Below are 24269 nucleotides of genomic sequence, written 5' to 3'. Positions count from 1 at the left end.
CCTGAACATCAGTATTTCCCATTGTTAACAAAAACGAGTATCTCATTGTCTACAAAATCTTCCGTTTTTTCCTTCAATCTGTGACAAACAGGGAGAAAAACATGTCAGCTTAAAGAAATAGAAGTGTGTATGTTACTTGAGGTACTGCTTCAGTATTTCTCTGGGTGCTTTATTTGGTTCATCCTGATAGACGTTTGTCCCTGATTTTATGTGCCCCCTAAACAGCGCTCTTCTTCTCCCTGCTCTTTACCATAAGCCAGTACAAAGAACAAAAGCATTTCAAGGAAATACTTGGCAATCATGACACCATATAATGTACCTCTCATTTCACCTTTGTAGAGCTATTCAGAAACACAAAGTTGAAAATCAGGTAAAATAAGACGATTTCTAATGAGATGAGATATTTCCAATTAGCCCCATACCCTGAGACCTAAAAGAATTTTCCTTTTAAAGAAAAAAGTCAGTTTACAAACAAGTGAAAATGTTATCAGATGAAGGATACTATAATGCTTTTAGTAAAATGATAATAAATTTCTTTGAGTTTAATATTCCCCTATTTATATGCAAAGTTAACTTCAAGTTAGTCTGTCTGCTAGGATATTGAACATCTGGAAATTGTGTAGTGGCAATGAAGCCCTGATTGTACAAAGCCTTTGAGTCCCTGCTCTGTAGATATTCCTGTGGAACCCTTTTAGACGCAGCAAATTACGTTAGCAAATTACCTGCTTTTCTGGAAATATTTATGTAATTTTGTGTGACCATTATAAGATGTTAACATTTCCTGAGTTTTTGAGTTCTTGATTTGACAGGCTTCTGTTGATTTTTTACACAGTATCGCCAGGCATATACAGGAAACAATTCTTCACAAATCCAAGCAGCTATGAAAGGTTTTGAAGAAGTCATAAAGAAATTTCCAAGGTGTGCTGAAGGCTATGCATTATATGCCCAGGTAAATGTCATTTTTTCGTATTTTTTCAGTTGCCAGTTCTGTAAAGAACTGCATTTATATCCTGAATCCTAGAGTGGAAATCAGGAAACAGGGATCTTGTTGTAGCTTCTGTGGAAGCAAACGACTTTGTTCCGGGTTCTCAGGATGTTCAGGATGGTCCTGAATCACCTCAATGGGGCTTCTTTTCTGTGTTACATAATTTGAAAACTGTGGCCCTAAACTTGTAATCTGGGGAAACTTTAATAGAGCATTTCCCTCACGTTTTCATTTCGATTGGATTTATAAAAATTTAATTACTTTAGGAAAATTTACTGCATGCAGTTGGTGGGGAAAATGTCCTTGGAAAAAGTTTTCTTTCTATTTGATTACTGTTCTTTTAAATGGTTAGTCTATAACAGCTTATTTTAAACCATGATTTGTCCAAAATTCTTGATGCTTTCCTTGATTTAGAATTGAAACTATGGAAAATTGGATTTAAATTTGCATTATTTTCACTTTTAATCATAGTTTGAACTCTTTAAAAGTTTATTAACTTTAAATCATCCATTTAGATGAAAATGATTAGCTTCTTATTCCCACAGTTAAAGAGTTTTCCCTCAAACTAAATAATATCTGAATGGCTGTGGCTTAATCTTAAGTTAAAAGCTGCTTGTGGTATCTCAAATCCCAGCCATCTCAAAATTCTATATATTTTGTCTTTTCTTTTTAGCCTAAAGAAATTTGTCCCTCCTACCTTAACCCCCCAAACCCACAGAAACAGGAAGCACTTAAATATGACCATCCATGGTAGACTCCTACCTCCAAATATCCTTAAGGTTTATTGATTTGTTTCTGATTTCCTTCATGCTATCATTAGTCAAGTTATAAGAAAATTTCCACAGGAGTAAAACTTTCTTTTTCAAGGATTATTGAGAGGGACTGTGAGAAGATTGAATTGTGTTGGATCAATTCTGTAAAAGTCCTACACACCCCTGCATAGGGTTGAAATTCTAGGATATGAAGTACAACCCAGGAATTCTTTAACCTCAGTTTGAAATCTTATCTATTCAGTCTTTAATTCCTAGACAGAATGACAATTAAACAAATGATACATTGGTTGCTAACTGCATGCTGACTTATTAATTGTGAAAGCATGTACTGTCAGTTTTCAGTTCAGTCGCTCAGTCATGTCCAACTCTGTGACCCCGTGGACCACAGCACGCCAGGCCTCCCTGTCCATCACCAACTCCCGGAGTTTACTCAGACTCATGTCCATTGAGTCAGTGATGCCATCCAACCATCTCATCCTCTGTCATCCCCTTCTCCTCCTGCCTTCAATCTTTTCCCAGCATCAGGGTCTTTTAAAATGAGTCAGCTCTTCGCATCAGGTGGCCAAAGTATTGGAGTTTCAGCTTCAACAGCAGTCCTTCCAATGAACACTCAGGACTGATCTCCTTTAAGATGGACTGGTTGACCTCCTTGCAATCCAAGGGACTCTCAAGAGTCTTCTCCAACACCACAGTTCAAAAGCATCAATTCTTTGGCACTCAGCTTTCTTTATAGTCCAACTCTCACATCCATACATGACTACTGGAAAAGCCATAATCTTGACTAGATGGACCTCTGTTGGCAAAGTAATATCTATGTTTTTTAATATGCTGTCTAGTTTGGTCATAACTTCCCTTCCAAGGAGTGTCTTTTAATTTCATGGCTGCAGCCACCATCTGCAGTGATTTTGGAGCCCAAGAAAACAAAGTCAGCCACTGTTTACACTATTCCCCCATCTATCTGCCATGAAGTGATGGAACCAAATGCCATGATCTTAGTTTTCTGGATGTTGAGTTTTAAGCCAACTTTTTCACTCTCCTCCTTCACATTCATCAAGACACTCTTTAGTTCTTCTTCACTTTCTGCCATAGGGTAGTGTCATCTGCATATCTGAATTTATTGATATTTCTCCTGGCAATCTTGATTCCCATTTGTACTTCATCTAGCCCAGCATTTCTCGTGATGTACTCTGCATAGAAGTTAAATAAGCAGGGTGACAATATACAGCCTTGACGTACTCCTTTTCCTATTTGGAACCAGTCTGTTGTTCCATGTCCAGTTCTAATTGTTGCTTCCTGACCTGCATACAGATTTCTCAAGAGGCAGGTCAAGTGGTCTGGTATTACCATCTCTGGAAGAATTTTACACAATTTGTTGTGATCCACACAGTCAAAGGCTTTGGCATAGTCAATAAAGCAGAAATAGATGTTTTTCTGGAACTCTCTTGCTTTTTCAGTGATCCAGCAGATGTTGGCAGTTTTATCTCTGGTTCCTCTGCCTTTTCTAAATCCAGCTTGAACATCTGGAAGTTCACAGTTCACATACTGTTGGAACGTGGCTTGGAGAATTTTGAGCATTACTTTACTCGCGTGTGAGATGAGCACAGTTGTGCCGTAGTTTGAACATTCTTTGGCATTGCCTTTCTTTGGGATTGGAATGAAAACTCACCTTTTCCAGTCCTGTGGCCGCTGCTGAGTTTTCCAAATTTGTTGGCATATTGAGTGCAGCACTTTCACAGCATCATCTTTCAGGATTTGAAATAGCTCAACTGGAATTCTATCACCTCCACTTACTTTGTTCCTAGTGATGCTTCCTAAGGCCCACTTGACTTCACATTCCAGGATGTCTGGCTCTAGGTGAGTGATCACACCATCATGATTATCTGGGTCGTGAAGATCTTTTTTGTACTGTTCTGTGTATTCTTGCCACCTCTTCTTAATATCTTCTGCTTCTGTTAGATCCATACCATTTCTGTCCTTTATTGAGCCCAAGATATCTTTGCATGAAATGTTCCCTTGGTATCTCTATTGTCTTGAAGAGATCTCTAGTCTTTCCCATTCTGTTGATTTCCTCTATTTCTTTGCACTGATCACTGAGGAAGGCTTTCTTATCTCTTCTTGTTATTCTTTGGAACTCTGCATTCAGATGCTTATATCTTTCCTTTTCTCCTTTGCTTTTCGCTTCTCTTTTTTTCACAGCTATTTGTAAGACCTCCTCAGACAGCCATTTTGCTTTTTTCCATTTCTTTTTATTGGGGATGGTCTTGATCCCTGTCTCCTGTACAATGTCACGAACCTCCATCCATAGTTCATCAGGCACGCTGTCTGTCAGCTCTAGTCCCTTAAAACTATTTCTCCCTTCCACTGTATAATCGTAAGGGATTTGATTTAGGTCATAATGGTCTAGTGGTTTTCCCTACTTTCTCAATTTCAGTCTGAATTTGGCAATAAGGAGTTATGATCTGAGGCACAGTCAGCTCCCAGTTTTGTTTTTGCTGGTTGTATAGAGCTTCTCCATCTTCGGCTGCAAAGAATATAATCAATCTGATTCAGTGTTGGCCATCTGGTGTTGTCCATGTGTAGAGTCTTCGCTTGTGTTTTTAGAAGAGGGTGTTTACTATGACCAGTGCGTTCTCTTGGCAGAACTCTATTAGCCTTTGCCCTGCTTCGTTCTGTACTCCAAGGCCAAGTTTGCCTGTTACTCCAGGTGCTTCTTGACTTCCTACTTTTGCATTGCAGTTCCCTATAATGAAAAGGGCATCTTTTTGGGGTGTTAGTTCTAAAATATCTTTTAGGTATTCATAGAAATGTTCAACTTCAGCTTCTTCAACATTACTGTTTGGGGCATAGACTTGGATTAGCGTGATATTGAATGGTTTGCCTTGGAAACAAACAGAGATCATTCTGTCGCTTTTGAGATTGCATCCAAGTACTGCATTTCAGTCTCTTGTTGACTGTGATGGCTACTCCATTTCTTCTAAGGGATTCTTGCCCACAGTAGTAGATATAATGGTCATCTGAGTACTATAATATATAAAATTTTATAGCATGTACAGAAATTAAAGTGAGACGAACACACATAATTTTATGACATATGTACTGAATAGTACACTTGTGTTTAGGATTTAATTCGAAACAAACCAGAAGGTAACCATCCTCATCACTGAAATGAAATTCAGAAGGGCGTTTTTGGTTCAGATTTCTATAAGCAGCTAAAAGAGTAAAGTAGCTTTTAAAGAAACCAACATTAAACTCTTTAGCAGAGGTTTCATAATTGTATATTTATCCGTCATTGTGTTAACTTCAAAATAGGTTTTGGCTTCCTTGAGCATTGTCTTACCAGCACTAGCACTATTATGTCTGTTTGCACTAAATTTCTGTCTTTTGGTCCCTCTTCTGATGTTTGCAACTTTTAATTTATATATATTTAGAGGGAATTATATTTTAGTTACATAGTATGACTTTTTGCTTTGAGCTCTGAAGCTCAGCTTAGATGCCAGCTAACTCTCAGAGTTACAGTTTGAGCATGGTCTCGTCTCCACATAACCAAGCCTTCCATTTGTGCCATGGGATTTGCCTTAAAAGTTGATGGTAGCCTTTTTTTCTTTCACCAATTATTTTTAAGGATTGACTCTGATAACCATTAACATACCTATCTGAACTTATCCTTCCAAATAAGTATTGTTTTTAGGGTTAACATTTTAAATTAAGTTTAATACCCTAAACAGGGCTTCCCAGGTGGCATCAGTGGTAAAGAATCCACCTGCCAATGCAGGAGACATAGGAGACTCCCTGGGTCAGGAAGATCCCCTGGAGAAGGGAATGGCTACCCACTCCAGTATTCTCGCCTGGAAAATTCCATGGACAGAAGAGCCTGGCGGGCTACAGTTCATGGAGTTGCAAAAGAGCCAGACACGACTGAGCAAATAAACAACAGTCACCTCAAAACAGTAATTTGGTTATGAATGGTTAAATGAAGTAAATTTTAATGATTAATAAGCAACATATAGTTATAACTCCTTAGGGATACAGTTACCTAAATTTAACTGAAGTATCTCTTCACATAGGCATTAACAGATCAACAGCAGTTTGGCAAAGCTGATGAAATGTATGATAAATGTATTAATTTGGAACCAGATAATGCCACAACATATGTTCATAAAGGGTATGTATTTTGGGGGTCTGTTTGTTTCAGTAAAAAAGCTAAACTGCTTGCACAGTAATAAAATGGAATTGTTTTGCTCACTGAGAAAGGGGACTGTGATAGAGTCAGTGAGCTAATTGAAAAATTTCTTCATTGCTATGAATGCTTCACTGTTACTTTTTTTTAACTTTTATTTTTTAATAATGTTTATTATTATACAATAATTAGTAAATGTGCTACTTGCACTCTAGCTTAAGGATTTCAGTTCTGAACATCCTGTCAAATGTTACTTGTATCAAAAAGGAGACACATAATTAGGTTTTTCCTGTTCTAGTATACTTAAATTATCATTTTTAAAACTTCACTTAAATTATACAAATTAAAACATTAAGCTGTGCAAAGGAAGTTAATAATAGAGCTTAGACCATTATAATAAGGAATTTAGACTTCATAATAAGGAATTTAGACTACAAAACCACTATAAGTTGAGGGAGAAAAAACCGATTTGATGTTGATTATACTGTTTTAGATTTTGTTTTTCCTTATTAATTAAATTATAAATTCACTGAGAGCAGAATTGATACTGGGCCATGGTCACATCTGACTGCTGTTTTGCATTTGCAGTTTACTTCAACTTCAGTGGAAGCAAGATCTGGATAAAGGTTTGGAGCTTATCAGCAAGGCTATTGAAATTGACAATAAATGTGATTTTGCATATGAAACCATGGGAACTATTGAAGTACAAAGGTAACTTCTATAGTCTGTCCTTAGGAAAGTTAGGGAAGCTCCATAGATATTTATCTTTTTGTTTTTTTCATTATAGATAGGTTATTGTCATTATTCATTGCATTTCTAAGTCTTAAACATGCCTTTGGAGGCAAGATTCCCTTGAAACTATACAACTTTGATTTGCTTGGGTTCATATTTTTTCAATTTAAAAATCAAAACATAAAAGTTGTTTAAGTCAAGCATATGCATTAAAAGGGAAGCTTGATCTTAAAGAGTTGCTGTATGGTTGTGTCTCCTGTCACCTGTGTCACTTCTGTTGGAGGGGAATGTCTGCCTTGTACGTAGGCAGTGCACTGTAGCACAAGGCTTGGCAGCCACATTGCCCAAAGACATAGATCTTGCTACAGCCAAGTGGCTGGGCAACTTGGACCATCACCTCTGAGCCCTCAAGTTTTCTTTCAAATCAGGGAGTTGGGTAAGATTTTTGCAGTTCTGACTTTTTCATAACTTCTTGATTTCTGTAAATGTTTATCCAGAGTTGCACTTGAGATTCACCATTAACAGATGACAACTGCGTATGCCATAGACTTTAATGTCGTATGCCATCTTGACACTGGCATTGTCATCCATTTGAGTATCTACTCTAGGCCAGGTACTGAACTTTAGGTGCTTTCCAAATATTTCAGTTGATTTTTATCTGTCTTTATAAAGGTTGAGATTATATGGTCCTCAATTTAATTGAAGAGTATAGAAACTGATTCCTCAGTCAGTCAGTTCAGTCACTCAGTCGTGTCCAGCTCTTTGTGACCCCATGGACTGCAGCAAGCCAGATCTCCCTGTCTATCACCAACTCCCAGAATTTACTCAAACTCATGTCCATTGAGTCAGTGAAGCCATCCAGCTATCTCATCCTCTGTCATCTGCTTCTCCCACCTTCAATGTTTCCCAGCATCAGGGTCTTTTCAAATCAGTCAGTTCTTCACATCAGGTGGCCAAGTATTGGAGTTTCAGCTTCAGCATCAGTCCTTCCAGTGAATATTCAGGACTGATTTCCTTTAAGATGGATTGGTTGGATCTCCTTGCAGTCGAAGGGACTCTCAAGAGTCTTCTCCAACACCACAGTTCAAAAGCATCAATTCTTCGGCACTCAGTTTTATAGACCAACTCTCGCATCCGTACATAACTATTGGGAAAACCACATCTTTGACTAGATGGACCTTTGGTGGCAAAGTAATGTCTCTGTTTTTTAATATGCTATCTAGGTTGGTCATAAGTTTTCTTCCAAGGAGCAAGCCTCTTTTAATTTCATGGCTGCAGTCACCATCTGCAGTGATTTTGGAGCCCCCAGAAATAAAGTCTGCCACTGTTTCCACTATTTCCCCATCTATCTGCCATGAATTGATGGGACCATATGCCATGATCTTAGTTCTCTGAATGTTGAGTTTTAAGCCAACTTTCACTCTCATTTTTCACTTTCATCAAGAGGCTCTTTAGTTCTTTGCTTTCTGCCATAAGGGTGATGTCATCTGCATACCTGGGGTTATTGATATTTCTCCTGGCAATCTTGATTCCAGCTTGTGTTTCATCCAGCCCAGCGTTTCTCATGATGTACTCTGCATATAAGTTAAACAGATAGGGTGACAATATACAACCTTGACGTGCTCCTTTCCCTGTTCGGAAGCAGTCTGTTGTTCCATGTCCAGTTCTGTTGCTTCCTGATCTGCATACAGATTTCTCAAGAGGCAGGTCAGGTGGTCCCGTATTCCCATCTGTTTCAGAATTTTCCACAGTTTATTGTGATCCACACAGTCAAAGGCTTTGGCATAGTCAATAAAGCAGAAGCAGATGTTTTTCTGGAATGCTCTTGCTTTCTCAGTGATCCAAAAATCTTTGATCTCTGGTTCCTCTGACTTTTCTAAATCCAGCTTGAACATCTGGAAGTTCACAGTTCACATACTGTTGAAGCGTGGCTTGGAGAATTTAGAGCATTACTTTATTCACGTGTGAGATGAGTGCAATTGTGCCGCAGTTTGAGCATTCTTTGGCATTGCCTTTCTTTGGGATTGGAATGAAAACTGACCTTTTCCAGTCCTGTGGCCACTGCTGAGTTTTCCTAATTTGCTGGCATATTGAGTGCAGCACTTTCACAGCATCATCTTTTAGGATTTGAAAGAGCTCAACTGGAATTCCATCACCTCCCCTAGCTTTGTTTGTAGTGATGCTTCTTAAGGCCCACTTGACTTCACATTCCAGTATGTTTGGTTCTAGGTGAGTGATCACACCATCCTGATTATCTGGGTCATGAAGGTCTTTTTTGTATAGTTTTCCTGTGTATTCTTGCCACCTCTTCTTAATATCTTTTGCTTCTGTTAGGTCCATACCTCTTCTGCTCTTTATTGTGCCCATCTTTTTATTCCTAGACTGGTTAAATTAATAAGGTGACATTGTGAGCCAGTAGTAGAAAGAGGAGATGAACCCATATTTCACTGATGCCGAAAGTAGCTGATGATCTTCCCACCATCACTTGTCAGGAACTAGTAGGAGTTGTCTTAATAACATTCAGTCACTCCTGGAGTCCTCTTCTCTCTCAGCTCCAGAGGAAGCAGAATGTATGTGTATGTGTGTGTGTGTGTGTGTGTATATATATATATATAGGCTGATGAAAATTTTTGTGATTCTTTTGAACCATTCTGACAGTTTCATATAAATATTAAATTATTTCTTAATTTCTAGGTAATGTGAATAAAATATTCTTATGCTAGAATATGATTGGGTAGTAGTTCTTAATCTTTTGAGCAAAGATGTGGACTTTTCCTAGAATAATGCATATATGGAAACTCTCTGCACTCAAGTTGTTCATAGACCCTGGGTTAAGGGCCCCTGATGTATGGAGTTTGATGAATTGTGTTTGAAATGTACTTTAAGAAATCCATTCTAAATCCTGCTTTACAAACAGATAAATGTTAATGAATGAAATTGCTGGTTAATGTAAGATTTAGCAAGTCTTCTGTCTACCAAATATCTGAACATGAACTGTTAGTTATTTTTTTAATTGTCTATTATGCACCATATCAATACATGTAGTAGGAGATTAACTACAGTCACCCAGAGGCACATTTTACTTCTTAGAATTTAACTGTTGTATATATGTGTGTGTGTTGGTTGCTCAGTTATGTCCACCTCTTTGTGACCGCACGGACTATAGCGCTCCAGGCTCCTCTGTTCTTGAAATTCTTCAGGCAAGAATACTGGAGTGGGTAGCTGTTCCCTTCTCCAGGAGATCTTCCTAGCCCTGGGATCAAACGCAGCTCTCCTGCATGGCAGGCAGATTCTTTACCATCTAAGCCACCAGGAAAGCCCATTATATTTATAGTGGAGACTTAATATTTATTGTAAGATTACAGGCATGTATGCATGTATACATATCCAATACTAACTACTTTAAAACAGCTCTTGCTTCTTAGTAAGTATATAAAGCCTAGTCACAGACTGTAAGAGGTAAATTTTGTGTTTTTTGGCAAAACGTATGCATCCATTTATTCAAAAAATAGATAATAGTTACCAAGCATTGTACTTGGTTCTGGGAATTGAAAGGTGTCCATTAAGGATCTACTTCTGCTTCATTGACTATGCTAACGCCTTTGACTGTGTGGATCACAACAAACCGTGGAAAATTCTTAAGGAGATGGGAATACTAGAGCACCCTACCTGTCTCCTGAGAATCCTGTATGCAGGTCAAGAAGTAACAGTTAGAACCGGACATGGAACAACTGACTAATTCAAAATTGGGAAAGGAGTACAAGGCTATATATTGTCACCCTGCTTATTATATGCAGAGTACATCATGAAAAATGCTAGGCTGGATGAATCACAAGATGGAATCAAGATTCCCAGGAGAAATATCAATAACCCCAGATATGTAGATGATACCACTCTAATGGCAGAAAGTGGAGAGGAACTAAAGAACCTCTTGATGAAGGGGAAAGGAGATGAAAAAGCTGGCTTGAAACTCAACATTCAAAAAAGATCATGGCATCTGGTCCCATCACTTCATGGTGAATAGAAGGGGAAAAAAGTGGAAGCAGTGACAGTTTTTATTTTCTTGGACTCCAAAATCACTGTGGACAGTGACTGCAGACGGAAATTAAAAGACACTTGCTCCTTGGAAGGAAAACTATGACAAACCTAGACAACTTATTAAAAAGCAGACATCACTTTGCCAACAAAGGGAGATAGAGTCAAAGCTACAATTTTTCCAGTAGTCACGTATAGATGTGAGAGTTGGACCATAAAGAAGGATAAGTGCTGAAGAACTGGTGCTTTTGAACTGTGGTGCTGGAGAAGACTCCTGAGAGTCCCTTGGACTGCAAGGAGATTAAACCAGTCAGTCCTAAAGAAGAACAACCCTGAATATTCATTGGAAGGACTGGAGCTGAAGCTTCAGTACTTTGGCCACCTGATGGGAAGAACCAACTCATTGGAAAAGACCTTGATGCTGGTAAAGATTGAGGGCAAGTGGAGAACGCGGGCAGCAGAAGATGAGATGGTTAGATACCATCACCGACTCGGTGGACATGAACAGAGACATCTAGCATGCTACAGTCCATGGGGTTGTAAAGAAACTTAGCGACTTACCAACAAAGACTGGTGTAAGCATATATATTCATCTGACTGTGCATAGAATGATGATAGAATTATGGGAACAATGGAGAGGGAGCAGCCAATTCCTGCTGGGAAAGGGAAAAATATTTTTCATGAAGATATTCTAGTCAGTATTTGAACTGGGCCTTAGAAAGGTAAGGATTTGACTAGAATCAGGCAGAGAAGCAATAAATAATCTGACCATTGTTAGCATGAGTGAACTCAAGACCTGTGTGACTGGAGTAGAGATGTGGGGGCTAACGATATGCTGGTAAGGGTTGCACAGATCTATGAAGGTAAGGTTCCTGAATACCCTTAATGTCCTTTGAACTTACATCACTGCTTTCTAAAGGAGCCTCATGATGGAGTAGAAATGGGCAGAATTTAGGAACCAGATGTGATTAGGATTTTAAATAAGTCATTGAATTTTTCTAGTTTCACTGTTCTTATCTGTGAACAAAGGCCACAAGTGACATAATATAAGCACATATAGTATTCAGTCTAGAGAAGGCGATGGCACCCCACTCCAGTACTCTTGCCTGGAAAATCCCATGGACGGAGGAGCCCGGTAGGCTGCAGTCCGTGGGGTCGCTGAGGGTCAGACACGACTGAGCGACTTCACTTTCGCTTTTCACTTTCATGCACTGGAGAAGGAAATGGCAACCCACTCCAGTGTTCTTGCCTGGAGAGTCCCAGGGACGGGGGAGCCTGGTCTATGGGGTCGCACAGAGTCGGACACGACTGAAGTGACTTGGCAGGCAGTATTCAGTCATGTTCAACTCTTTGCAACCCCATGGACCGTAGTCCACCAGGCTCCTCTGTCCATGCGACTCTCTAGGCAAGCATACTGGAGTGGGTTGCCATTTCCTACTGACCTAGCAATCAAGCCCAGGTCTCCTAAATTGCAGGCAGATTCTTTATCATCTGAGCCACCAAGGAAGCCCTGTATTTGTAATAGTAGCTAACAGTCATTGTTTTCTATATGATAGGCATCATCTTGTTATAAAGAAGCATTTTATTAGTATCATGGTTGAAACTTAGAAGTCAGCTCCATGTAATTTTTGTTATTTTTTTCTTTTAGAGGAAACATGGAGAAAGCCATTGACATGTTCAACAAAGCTATTAACCTGGCCAAATCAGAAATGGAGATGGCTCATCTATACTCACTTTGTGATGCTGCCCATGCCCAGACAGAAGTTGCAAAGAAATACGGATTAAAACCACCAACATTATAAAATATGGGGGAAGGGAAATGACCCTCTTTTTAGAAGTTTACCCCTCTCCAGCTGAACCCTGAAGACACTGTTGTGAACTGTGTTGAATGGTGGGACTTCGTGTTTCCATTGTGCTGTTGTCCTTTGTCACAGCTGTCTCATGTTTAGGTGTTGTGGGAGTGGCTGTTGAAGAAAGTTTGCAGTGTGGCAGCTTTTATTCCCTGTGCAACAAAAGCTTAGAACCTGTTAAAGGGATATGAAAATAAAGTTGCAAAGAGTACAAATGACAATTGGCCATGCAAATAAAAACTTTGATTTGTTGATTTGACTTTTTTTCTGAGGGGGTGGGAGGGTGAATATGTGCTGGTTGATTTTGTCTTTGTGTGCGTGTATGTGTATATATATGAATATTCTACAGTTTTACAGCATGTTGGTTTAATTAACATAGTACGTGCTGTAGAATAGGATTCTTTTAAGATTTGGTTAATCCCTTTCAGTTGAGTCCTCTGAAGGAAACAAAGCTTAAGTGGGGATTTTGTTTTTATGGCAGCAAAATTGAGACCCTTTAAACCACTGTCCATCAGCATGCACAATGCCTCTGATTCTGCAGAATGTTAGACACGGTGGCAACTCTTAAATCTTTTGACCCCCTTCAACTCTGATAATGTACCTCATTCTTAAAGTCTACAGTAGCTCTTTTTCCTACAGTAAATCATGCAGAAGCAAGATATTCTAGTTGATGTATGTGCAGAAGACTGAGTATTCAAGGGAGAGCAGACCAGGCATGAGGTAAGATGAAATGTGTTTACAATTGCCCACGGTTATTTTCTCCTGTTTAAAGGTACTACTATTTACTAGTATACTTTTTAAAGAAGACAAAGATTGGTTATATGTATATATATATATATATATAAATGAAATGTAATGAGTAATTAGCTTAAAATTTCTAGTGAAGAAACGGGGGCTAACAGTTCAAAAAGGATGAAAGTCTCATGTCCAGAAGCATATATTTCCTAAAGTGACAAGTTTAATGCTTCTTATCTATGGCTATGTGTACCTAAGGGATTGTGAGCCAGTATTGTCAAAGATGCTGAGGACACGTGGCATGTATCTTAGTTTTGAACTGCCTTTGGTCTTGAAGCATGTCCAGGTCTGTACTGGGGGCACCGGCAGCAGGGTTTTGCTTCTTTCATCTTACCTTTACCTCACCCTCCTCCTTAGCAATCACTTTGTTTTCTCAACATGTCACTTTGATAGATCATCCTTTTCTTATATGCTGGATTTTTCTGGTGGGGGGTGGGGTGTTCTTAAAGAATGTCCTCCTTTGAGATATTTATGGTGGTTTTGAGATATTCAGGGTGGGAAGAGGTTTACTTAGGTCTTAGTAGAATAAAAGAGCAAGCTGTCAGTTGTACTTTTCTGGAAATGTTATCTAATTAGAGTTTACATTGTTGGGAGTAAATGAGCATTTTACCCCTCTTTAAAAAGGTGCTTTATCCTATTGAAACCAAAAAGATTTTGTCAAAAATGCCATCGTTTTAGAAGCTACTAGAAGTGACTCCTTTCCAAAGTCAGAGTCTGAGAAATATTGCGAGGCCTCTAATTGGTGGGGGCAGCAAACATAATTTAAGATGGCCTGGATAATGGAAAGTGGGAGAGCGCTGCATCGTAGCTTTTAAATTAAGCACCTACTGTAATAACCCCTGAATACAGAAATGTTCTACATCTCTGAACAACAACCTCTGGCTTAAAACAGTTTTTATTTGCATGGCTGTAGTTACATTAACACTGATATTTTCTTCTCTTCCTACCCCTTGGGGTTTGGTAGAAAACACACAAAGGAAACTGAAGCATGTACCATTCGATACTATCATTCCAGAGCCTCATGGACTATTGCCTGTTCTGAAAAATATTTGAAACTGCGCTGAAAGCTGCATCTGTCTGTATCTTCTTTTGTAAATGACCTCACATGTAAATTCACCAAATAAATATTACATTCAAGCTTTTCAATCTATTCTTTAAATAGAAGGATAGGCAGTTTATTCATTTACCATAGTATTTGGTAAATTCATTCTCTTGTGGGCTCAAGCTAACTTTGACATATTGGACATGTTTGTATATGAAACACAGTAAGTCTTGGGTTATTAACGATGGAGTTTCCCATTCTTCCTCCTGGTGAAACAAAAGTTCTAAGGAACAGCTAGTAGAACCAACTTCCTGTATTCCTACCTTTACCTTACTTGTACTGCACAACAGCCTGGAAGGTTACCAGGCAGACCTGAGCCCTGTGGCTCAGCTTATCCTCAAACTGGTTTCACCAGTGAGGGCTTTTTTTTTTCCCCCACCAGTGAGTTTTGATCAGTCTTTAGACACTTGGTCTTGTAGTCTGAAAAATCCTACCATCCTTAGGTATTTGTGGTATGAATAAGAGATCTCAGTGCAGTACTAAGCAGCTTTGGCTTTATAACACAATTCAGGTAGATGGAAATTCAAATTGTAAATAGTCGTTTTTCCCAGGAGAGCTCAACTAATTGTCATCTTCTTAAGGCTGTTTATAAACAGGAAGACTGCATAATTACCCCCAAAATTTTTTAGTAATAATGAAAGTAGTAATTACCCAAGACTGTCCTGGGTAAATTGAGTTGTATGGTCTTTGTATTTATAAAGAAACGATATGGTAATGGGAGAGCTAATAACTAATCAACCATAGCTTTAATTCTCTGCATAACTGTTTGAACAGTTCGGTCAGTTCAGTTCAGTCGCTCAGTCGTGTCCTGCTCTTTCTGACCCCATGAGCTGCAGCACTCCAGGCCTCCCTGTCCAAAACCAACTCCTGGAGCCTACCCAAACTCATGTCCATTGAGTTGGTGATGCCATCCAACCATCTCATCCTCTGTCGTTCCCTTCTCCTCCTGCCTTCAGTCTTTCCCAGCATCAGGGTCTTTTCAAATGAGTCAGCCCTTCACATCAGGTGGCCAAAATATTGGAGTTCCAGCTTCAACATCAGACCTTCCAGTGAACACCCAGGACTGATATCCTTTAGGATGGACTGGTTGGATCTCCTTGCAGTCCATGGGACTCTCAGGAGTCTTCTCCAACACCACAGTTCAAAGCATCAATTCTTAGGCGCTCAGCTTTCTTTATAGTCCAAACCTCACATCCATACATGACTACTGGAAAAACCATAGCCTTGACTAGACGGACCTTCGTTGGCAAAGTAATGTCTCTGCTTTTTAATATGCTGTCTAGGTTGGTCATAACTTTCCTTCCAAGGAGTAAGCATCTTTTAATTTCATGGCTGCAGTCACCATTTGCAGTGATTTTGGAGCCCCCCAAAATAGTCTCTCACTGTTTCCACTGTTTCCCCATCTATTTGCCATGAAGTGATGGGATCAGATGCCATGATCTTAGTTTTCTGAATGTTATTAACTTGGTCTATTTTTAAGGCTTTACACACAGTGACAGAATGAATAGTGGTCCTCCAGAAGATATTCATGTGATCCCTGGAACCTGTGTTACCTTATAGGGCAAAAATGGACTAACGGGTGTTATTCAGTTAATCTCGTGATTGGGAAAATATCCTGGGTTATCTAGGTTGACCCCAGATACAGTTACAAATGTCTCTGTAAAAGAGATTTCAGAAGAGAAGATGGTATGACAACAAACAGAGATCAGAGTCCTGTGGCCCCAGGCCAAGGAATGCTGGCAGCCACCAGGAGCTCAAAAAGAGAGCTCAAAAATAAGAATGGATTCTGCCCTAGAGCAGAGCGTGGCCCTGCTGACACCCTGATTTCAGTCCAGTGAAACCGATTTTGGACTTCTGGCCTTCAAACTATGAGAAAGTAAGTTTCTGTTGTTTTAAGTCACCAAGTACGTGGCAATTTGTTATGACAGCCATAGGAAACCAATTCTCCTTTTGCTATTCTGTACAAGGCAGCCTATAGTTGAATTATTTTTTGAGTATTGCAAAGTTCAGCATGACCTCACATGCACTTAAAACTTTGGCCAAAGGCATTTCAGGCAGAGTGAAGATTTAGTCAAAAAATGGGGCATTTGTGATGGAAAATCCATGTGATCATGGTAAAATCACCAGGCCAAAGCCTGTTCTTCATGAGGCAAAAAAACTGAGATGCCTCTGCCAGTACCAAGAAATATCAAAAGAAAGATGCTATTTCCAAATGTTTTCATTTACTTTAAGGAGACGGTACACAAATTCTGTTGGGGGTTGAGAGCTTGACCCTTATAGACTACCTTCCTGCCAGCCGGGACTTAAGGGACAGGAACTGTGCCAACCAAAGGAGCGGGGGGGAATTCAAGGTGAGAAGAGGCTGCAGGCAAATATGATAGCTGCCTTTTGGGGGCCAGGAACATGACTCGGTTTCTCCAGTTTTTGTGTTTTTTTTTTTTGCTAGCACTGGAATATACCATGAATCTGCAAGTGCTGTCCTAGAGTCCACGGGAGGGTTTGGCAGATAAGGTTTCTATAGCCTAGAGGGGAGGAAGACCACAGTGGAAACAGACTCCTGGATACCATTTGGGGGACTAGAAACTTTAAAGCAAGGGGGGACCGGGTAGAGCAGGTTGGAGTCTCTGCACAGATGACTCATGGTCTAAATTATCCATGAAGCTGCTATATTAAGCAAATTTTATCCAATTTTAATTCTCAGAATACCTGCTTTATATCAAGAACTGGAAAGGGTCAGATTTTGCCCTACTAAGTAGTTTCATGAATGCTAGCTAAAGATGTGAGACCCTAGGTCAGAGATGATGGATATACTTACTTAGAACACGCTAAGCAGCACGAGCTTCATGTTCGCTTTGCTCCCGCGCCTCATGGAGGTAACCTGGAGTGACCTAGGCGGAGGTCACACGCGGAGTGGGTCTGTGTCACAGCTGAGAAACTCTGAGCTTAGGAAACCCAAATCTTAATGAACTGACCACTTGAAAACCTGCCTAACTTTTGCATCAGTGGGAAACATTATTATTATTGTGCTGATTCATAAACAGACCTAATTGTATGCTCCAGAAAGAGACAGTTTCTGTCTTCTAAAGCTGTTTACTTTATACAGACATCTTTGAAAGGGCAGTCTGGAAGAAAAGCTATCAGTGCCTCTGTTTGCAAGGCATGCAGAAACTAAAGAGACCTGTGGAGAATGGACTACTCATCTCTACATGTTTTTAGCTTTTATGACTTCATCTCAAGCTTAACTTTCATGAGTTTAGAGGATTACAGCATCTATTCTGGGCTTCAGCGTAGTGCAAGTAAAAGTATTATTGGCCTGAGCATCCGGTGACTGGTTCTAACTAACACAGCTTTCCACTGGCTGTGTGATCTTAAGTAAATGAAGGTCTAATCCAGCTCTAAATTATATGAAGCTACCCTATGTCCTGGATCTTCCCAGATTAGAATCTCTTAAATAAGGGGACCACTCCAGAATATGTAGAAGTTACTTCACCCGAAAACTTGTACATGTCATGTACAAGTATAAACTGTAGGAATGAATTCACTTCAACTCAGCACTTACTGAGAACCCATCAGGTGGCTCAAGGAGCTCCAACACTGAGCTCCTTTTATGGCCCAAAGTTTTGGTGCCATAAAATTAGATAAAGTTCAGTATGGAAACACAGGACAGTAATAACTTCTGCTAAGCCTCGAGTAATAATGAAGATTTAGGTCATGAACTTGGAAGATGAGGACACTACAAAACAACACGAAAAACTAAGTGAAGGGATATTAGTCTGAGCTGAAAATAAGTCATCCAAGTTAAAGTTGAGTCCAACAAGATGAAGCTGTTTTTTCTAAACTGGTGAGGAGACACCAATAGTAAAACTACATATGAGGATTATCAGCGTATGGTCTTGAATAGACCATGTATGTAAATGAGATTACATCAGGACAAAAAGTACTAAAACTGGGAAACATTAACATCTAAGGGACAAAGATGGCGATGAAAAAGTGGTCAGAGAGATGGTAAGACCAAGGTCACATTGATGGTGTTTTATTTCAAGAGGCCAAATGGACAGGTCTGCAAAGAGATCACCAGTAATCTGACAGAGAAGTGTCACTAGAATGGTGAGGGGGAGAATGTGGCTTCAAGGATCTGAAAAGAAACTGAAAGATAATTAGTGAGTAGAAATGACTCCTTTAAGTAACTAGGTAAAGAACAATGAGTTTTTTACAGATGGCATGGTTTTTGTTTTCAGTGAGAAACTTTGAGAATGATCCTACAGACAGAATATTAAGAGTAACAGCACACAAAGGAATACATTTGAAAAATTATGTCAAAAAGAGCTAGGATCACAACACTGCCCCTTGCCCACCATATTCCATTCTTCCAGATCCATACTCATTTGGTGAATTATGAACTAGCTACCAAGTAATCATTGAACAGGAGGTAGTGTTCTCACATGTATGTGTTTTAGTAATTTGACTGTAGATCTGGGGCCAAATTTTCTACTTCCTGATTTTAACAAGACCATTTTATCCCTAAAGTGAATCTTCAACAACTACCTTTTACTTTTCCTCCACTCTCCACTCAAGAAGAAATGAAGGTAATTTGACAAGACACTGGGACACAAAGATAAACAGCATAAAAGGTAAAAGCCCTATTAAGCCTGCTGCCCTGGCAATATGTTTTGGTCAATGCAGACATCACAGAACACATTTCTTTTCCCTTTTCATCTCTTGGCTTATCAAACCCACTCATGACCAAAACCTATATAGCAGTGCTTAAGGAGCAGCATAAAAGACTTAAAAAAAACCCTAGTGCCAGTGTAGCAGAACATTCATTCAGAAACCTTTTTCACTTAGTGTACTTTGCACAGACCTAACCTGTGGCAGCAAGGAGTCCTTCCCTAAATACCCATTTAATGTCACAATATGACTACTATTCAGTCATTTTAAAACATGGGATGTTAGTAATTTATTAATTTGTAACCAATGCAACACCTATTATCTGTTAGCTCTCAACTTCAAACACCTTGGCTAGAGTCAAGTCACATTTGCATGACCGACTGCACATCCTGATTTCAGCATCTGTTATCAAGCTTGTGAGGCAATCAGTTCCATTAGCTAATGTATTGCCTTAACTAAACTTCAAGTGACAGATGTCCAAAATGTGATAGCATACTTCAAAGTATTAACACAAAAAAAGCATCACTGCCTTAACTCATTGAAAGTCAGGGAGTGAAGGAATGACAGTTAACACCTTTTTCATGGCCTTATATTGCAATGTTTTTCCAATTCAGGTGGACCAAGTTCAAGGTTCATTTTGGTCAGATATTTTCTTCAAGGGGAAATCAGAGACTATATTGCCACTTAGTTTCTAAAAATACAAACAATATTACTTCCTAATAGGAGATGCCTACTTCATTCATTTCCTTTCATAGTCTTCAAATGCACCAGAAGGCAAGATGACCTGATAATAATAAAAGGACGATACACGCATTTAGTAATGAAATACAAAATCAAGTTTCAGGATCCATCTGCTACTATCTGTTGTAGGAATCCTATATAAAGGGAAAATGTCTTTTCAAAGAGGAAATCAAGAATACTTCAAGACATATAAAAATAAAAACACAACATTCCAAAATCTATGTGATGCAGCAAGCAAAACAGTTTTGTGAGGGAAGTTTATAGCAAAACAGGCCTACCTCAAGAAGCAAGAAAAATTTCAACCTACATCTAAAAGAATTACAAAAGAACATACAAAGCCCAAAGTCAGCAAAAAGAAGAAATAAAGATCAAAAACAAAACAGAGACCAAAAAAAAAAAAAAATCAATATGCCAAGAGTTAGCTTTTTTTAAAAAGAAAATTGACAAGCCTTTACCCAGGCTCTTTAAGAAAACAGAACCCAAATGAAAGAAACCGAAGAGGAGAAATTAGAACCAGTATCACAGATAAAAAAAATTACATGCAAGAAAACAAAAACAATTATATGCCAAAAGGAAAACCTAGTAGAAACATACATTTCTAGAAATGTACAATCTTTCAAGAATGAATCAAGAAGAAACTGATAATCTAAACAGACTAATCATTACTAGTAAAATTTAATTAGTTATCAAAACTCTCAGCAAAAGTCCAGGACTGGTCAGTTTTACAGGGGAATTCTACCAAACATAAAAAAGAGCTAATATCTATCCACTTAATTTAAAAAAATTTTATGTTTAAATTGAAAAGGAGGGAACAGTCCTCTAAATTCATTCTATAATACCAGCATCACCCTGATACCAAAATCAGACAAACAACACACAAAAAGGGAATTCCCTGGCAGTTCAGTGGCTAGAATTCCACTCTTCCAATGTGGGGTCACAGGTTCGATCCCCGGTCAGGGAACTGAGACCCTACAGGCAACACAGCACAGTCAGCCAAAAAAAGAAAAAAGATATCACATAAAAATTTTGAGGCCAATGTCTCTGATGAATATAGATTAAAAACCCTCAACAAAATATTAGCAGACTGAATTCAACAATATATAAAAAGATCATACATTGTGATCAAGTGGGATTTATTCCAAAGACATGAATTGTTAATTTCATTATGAATAAAAGTGACATTCAACAAGATGACATAACAGCCCTAAATATGCACCTAATAAGAGAGCTTCAGCATACCTGAAGCAAAATGAAAGAACTGTAATGAGAAATTGACAAATCCACAATTATGCTCCAAGATATCAACACCCCTCTGTTAATAATTGACAGAAAAATTAAGACAAATAACAACTAAAGATACAGAAGACTTAAAAACACTATCACCCAATGTGACTTAATTGACATTAATAGAACACTCTACGTATAACAGCCCCCAAATACACATTCTTTTCAAGGGCACATGGAACATTTACTATGACAGAACGTCGTATGGGCCATAAAACAATCTCATAAAACCTGGAAGTATTTAAATTATACAATGTATGTTATCTGGCCACAATGGGATCAAATTAGAAAGCAAAGATCTGGAAAATCTCAAATATTTCAAAGTTAACATAAATAATCCTTGGATCAAAGAAAACATTAAAAGGGAAATAGGACAGTATTTCAAACTAAATGAAAATATATCAAAGATTTTGAATGCAGCTAAAGCAATACTTAGAGGGAAATTTATAGCACTAAAACAACTCTTAGAAAGGACGAAAGGTCTTCAATAAACCTAAGCCCCACTTTAAAAAACCAGAAAAGTAAAAGTAAATGAAACGCAAAGTAAACAGAAGAAAAAAGAATAAGAGCAAACCTTAATATACTATGGTCAAGTGAAGTTTATCCCAGAAATGCAAGGTTGGTTTACCATTCCAAAATGAATATAATTCACAAAGTATAAACATAGACTAAAGAAGGAAAAAGATGTTTGTCTCAATAAAAGCAGGAAAAGCATCTGAAAAAAAATCCAACATCCTTCCCAGAGAAAAACTCTCAGCACACTAGGAACAGAAAGGAATTTCCCCAATCATAGAGGGCATCTTTGAAAGACTAAATGCTTTCTCTAAATCAGAACCAACACAAGTATGTCCATTCATGAGTCTACTCAGAACTGTACCAGAGGTTCTAGACCATGTTACAGGCCAGAAAAAAAAAAAAACAGATTGGAAAGGAAGGAGCTTATTTATTTTGTATACTGTATTTGCAGACATGATCATCTATGTGAAAAATCATATAGAATACAAATATAAAATGCTGCTAGAATGAGTTTAGCAAAGTTTCAGGATAAAAGAGCACATATAAAAATAAATTCTATTTTATATACTAGCAATGAAAAAACAAGAAATAAGTTTACAAAACAATAGTCCAGCATTATAAAACTTGGAGGCTTTAGGGATAAAATGGACAAAAGATTTGTATTACCTTTACTCTGGAATTAACAAACACTGTTGAGAGAAATTAAGGAAGGCCTAAATAATTGAGGGGTTATCTCATATTTCTGAGTCAGTGATTCAATATTGGTAAGATGTCAACTTTCCATAGATTTAATGCAATTCCAATGAAAACCTGGACAGGCTTATGTTCTATAGAAATTTACAATCTAATTCTGAAGTTTGTTTGGAGATACAAAGGACTTAGTCTAAACCATTTTGAAAAATAAGCTGAAGGACTAACACTGACTTCAAGACTTAGATTACTAAGTTATAGTAACCAACACAGTAAGTTAATTCATGTATATATAAGAATATATATGGCCAATTCATTTTAATAAAGATGCCAAGACAATTCAATGGAACAACTGGATAGCTAGAGGCAAAAAAAAAATAAACTGGACTCTTACACCATATACAAAAAATTACCATTCAAAATGGGTCATACCTCAAATAGCCAAAGCAATCTTGAGAAAGAAAACAGAGCTGGAGGAATCAGGCTCTCTGACTTCAGGCTATACTACAGAGCTACATTAAGCAAAACAGCATGTTACTGACAAAACACAGAAATATAGATCAATGGAACAGGACAGAAAGCCCAGAAATAAACCCATGCACTTAGTCAATAATCTATGACAAAGGAGGCAGAGGAGAAAAGATAGTCTCTTCAGTAAGTGGTGCTGGGAAAACTGGACAGCCACATATAAAGGAGTGAAATTAGGACATCATAAGGACATTTATTTTGTATACTGTATTTGCAGACATGATCATCTATGTGAAAAATCATATAGAATACAAACATAAAATGCTGCTAGAATGAGTTTAGCAAAGTTTCAGGATAAAAGAGCACATATAAAAATAAATTCTATTTTATATACTAGCAATGAAAAAACAAGAAATAAGTTTACAAAACAATAGTGCAGCATTATAAAACTTGTAGGCTTTAGGGATAGAATGGACATTAGGACATTAGGACATTCTCTTAACATCATAAACAAAAATAAACTCAAAATGGATTGAAGACCTAAATGTAAGACCAGATACTATAAAACTCTTAAAACAGGCACAATACTCTGACATAAATCACTGCAATATTTTCACCTCCTGATGCTGCTGCTGCTAAGTCGCTTTAGTCGTGTCCGACTCTGTGCGACCCCATAGATGACAGCCCACCAGGCTCCCCCGTCCCTGGGATTCTCCAGGCAAGAACACTGGAGTGGGTTACCATTTCCTTCTCCAGTGCATGAAAGTGAAAAGTGAAAGTGAAGTCGCTCAGTCGTGTCCGACTCTTTGCGACCTCATGGACTGCAGCCCACCAGACTCCTCTGTCCATGGGATTTTCCAGGCAAGAGTACTGGAGTGGGGTGCCATTGCCTTCACCTCCTAGAGTAATGAAAATAAAAACAAAAATAAACAAATGGGACCTAAATTAAACTTAAAAGCTTTTGTACAGCAAAGGAAACCAAGAACAAAACAAAGAGACAACTCACAAAATGGGAGAAAATACTTGTAAACAATGTGACCAACAAGAGATTAAACTCCAAAATAAGGACCTAATACAACTCAGTATCAAAAAACAAACAACTCAAACCACCCAATTTTAAAAAATGAGAAGACCTGAATAGACATTTTCCCAAAGACATACAGATAGCCAAAAGGCACATGAAAAGATCTTCAACATTGCTAATAGAAAAATGCAAATCAGAACCAGTCAGAAGGGCCATCAAAAAGGCTACAGATAATAAAAGCTGGAGAGGGTGCAGAGAAAGGGGAACCTCCTACACTGTTAGTGGAAATGTAAATTGGTGGAGCCACTAGGGAGAACTGTATGGATGGTTCTTTAAAAAACTACATTTGTAATTTACCATATGATTCAAGAGTCCCTTGGACTGCAAGGAGGTCAAACCAGTCAATTCTAAAGGAAATCAATCTTGAAT

General features: G+C 38.4%; 1 protein-coding gene across 2 annotated transcripts in view; it reads left to right on the top strand.

Moving 5' to 3' along the window:
- The window catches only part of TOMM70 (translocase of outer mitochondrial membrane 70), a 37453-nt gene extending 24647 nt beyond the window's left edge, over window positions 1–12806 (top strand). The window contains exons 9-12 of one of the 2 annotated variants that reach the window (XM_005890049.3): window positions 833–949; window positions 5823–5920; window positions 6524–6646; window positions 12351–12806. In XM_005890049.3, the coding sequence (XP_005890111.2) occupies window positions 833–949; window positions 5823–5920; window positions 6524–6646; window positions 12351–12504 (492 nt within the window). In that variant the 3' untranslated portion in view covers window positions 12505–12806. The remainder of the gene's footprint in view (window positions 1–832; window positions 950–5822; window positions 5921–6523; window positions 6647–12350) is intronic. The other variant, XM_070368370.1, reaches the window with a different exon arrangement.
- The last annotated feature ends 11463 nt before the right edge of the window (window positions 12807–24269 follow it).

Source organism: Bos mutus, chromosome 1 (genome assembly GCF_027580195.1).
Source record: "Bos mutus isolate GX-2022 chromosome 1, NWIPB_WYAK_1.1, whole genome shotgun sequence".
In the NCBI taxonomy this organism is placed as follows: domain Eukaryota; kingdom Metazoa; phylum Chordata; class Mammalia; order Artiodactyla; family Bovidae; genus Bos; species Bos mutus.
Note: the sequence above shows the minus strand (reverse complement) of the source record. Positions and strands in the feature narration are given on the sequence as shown.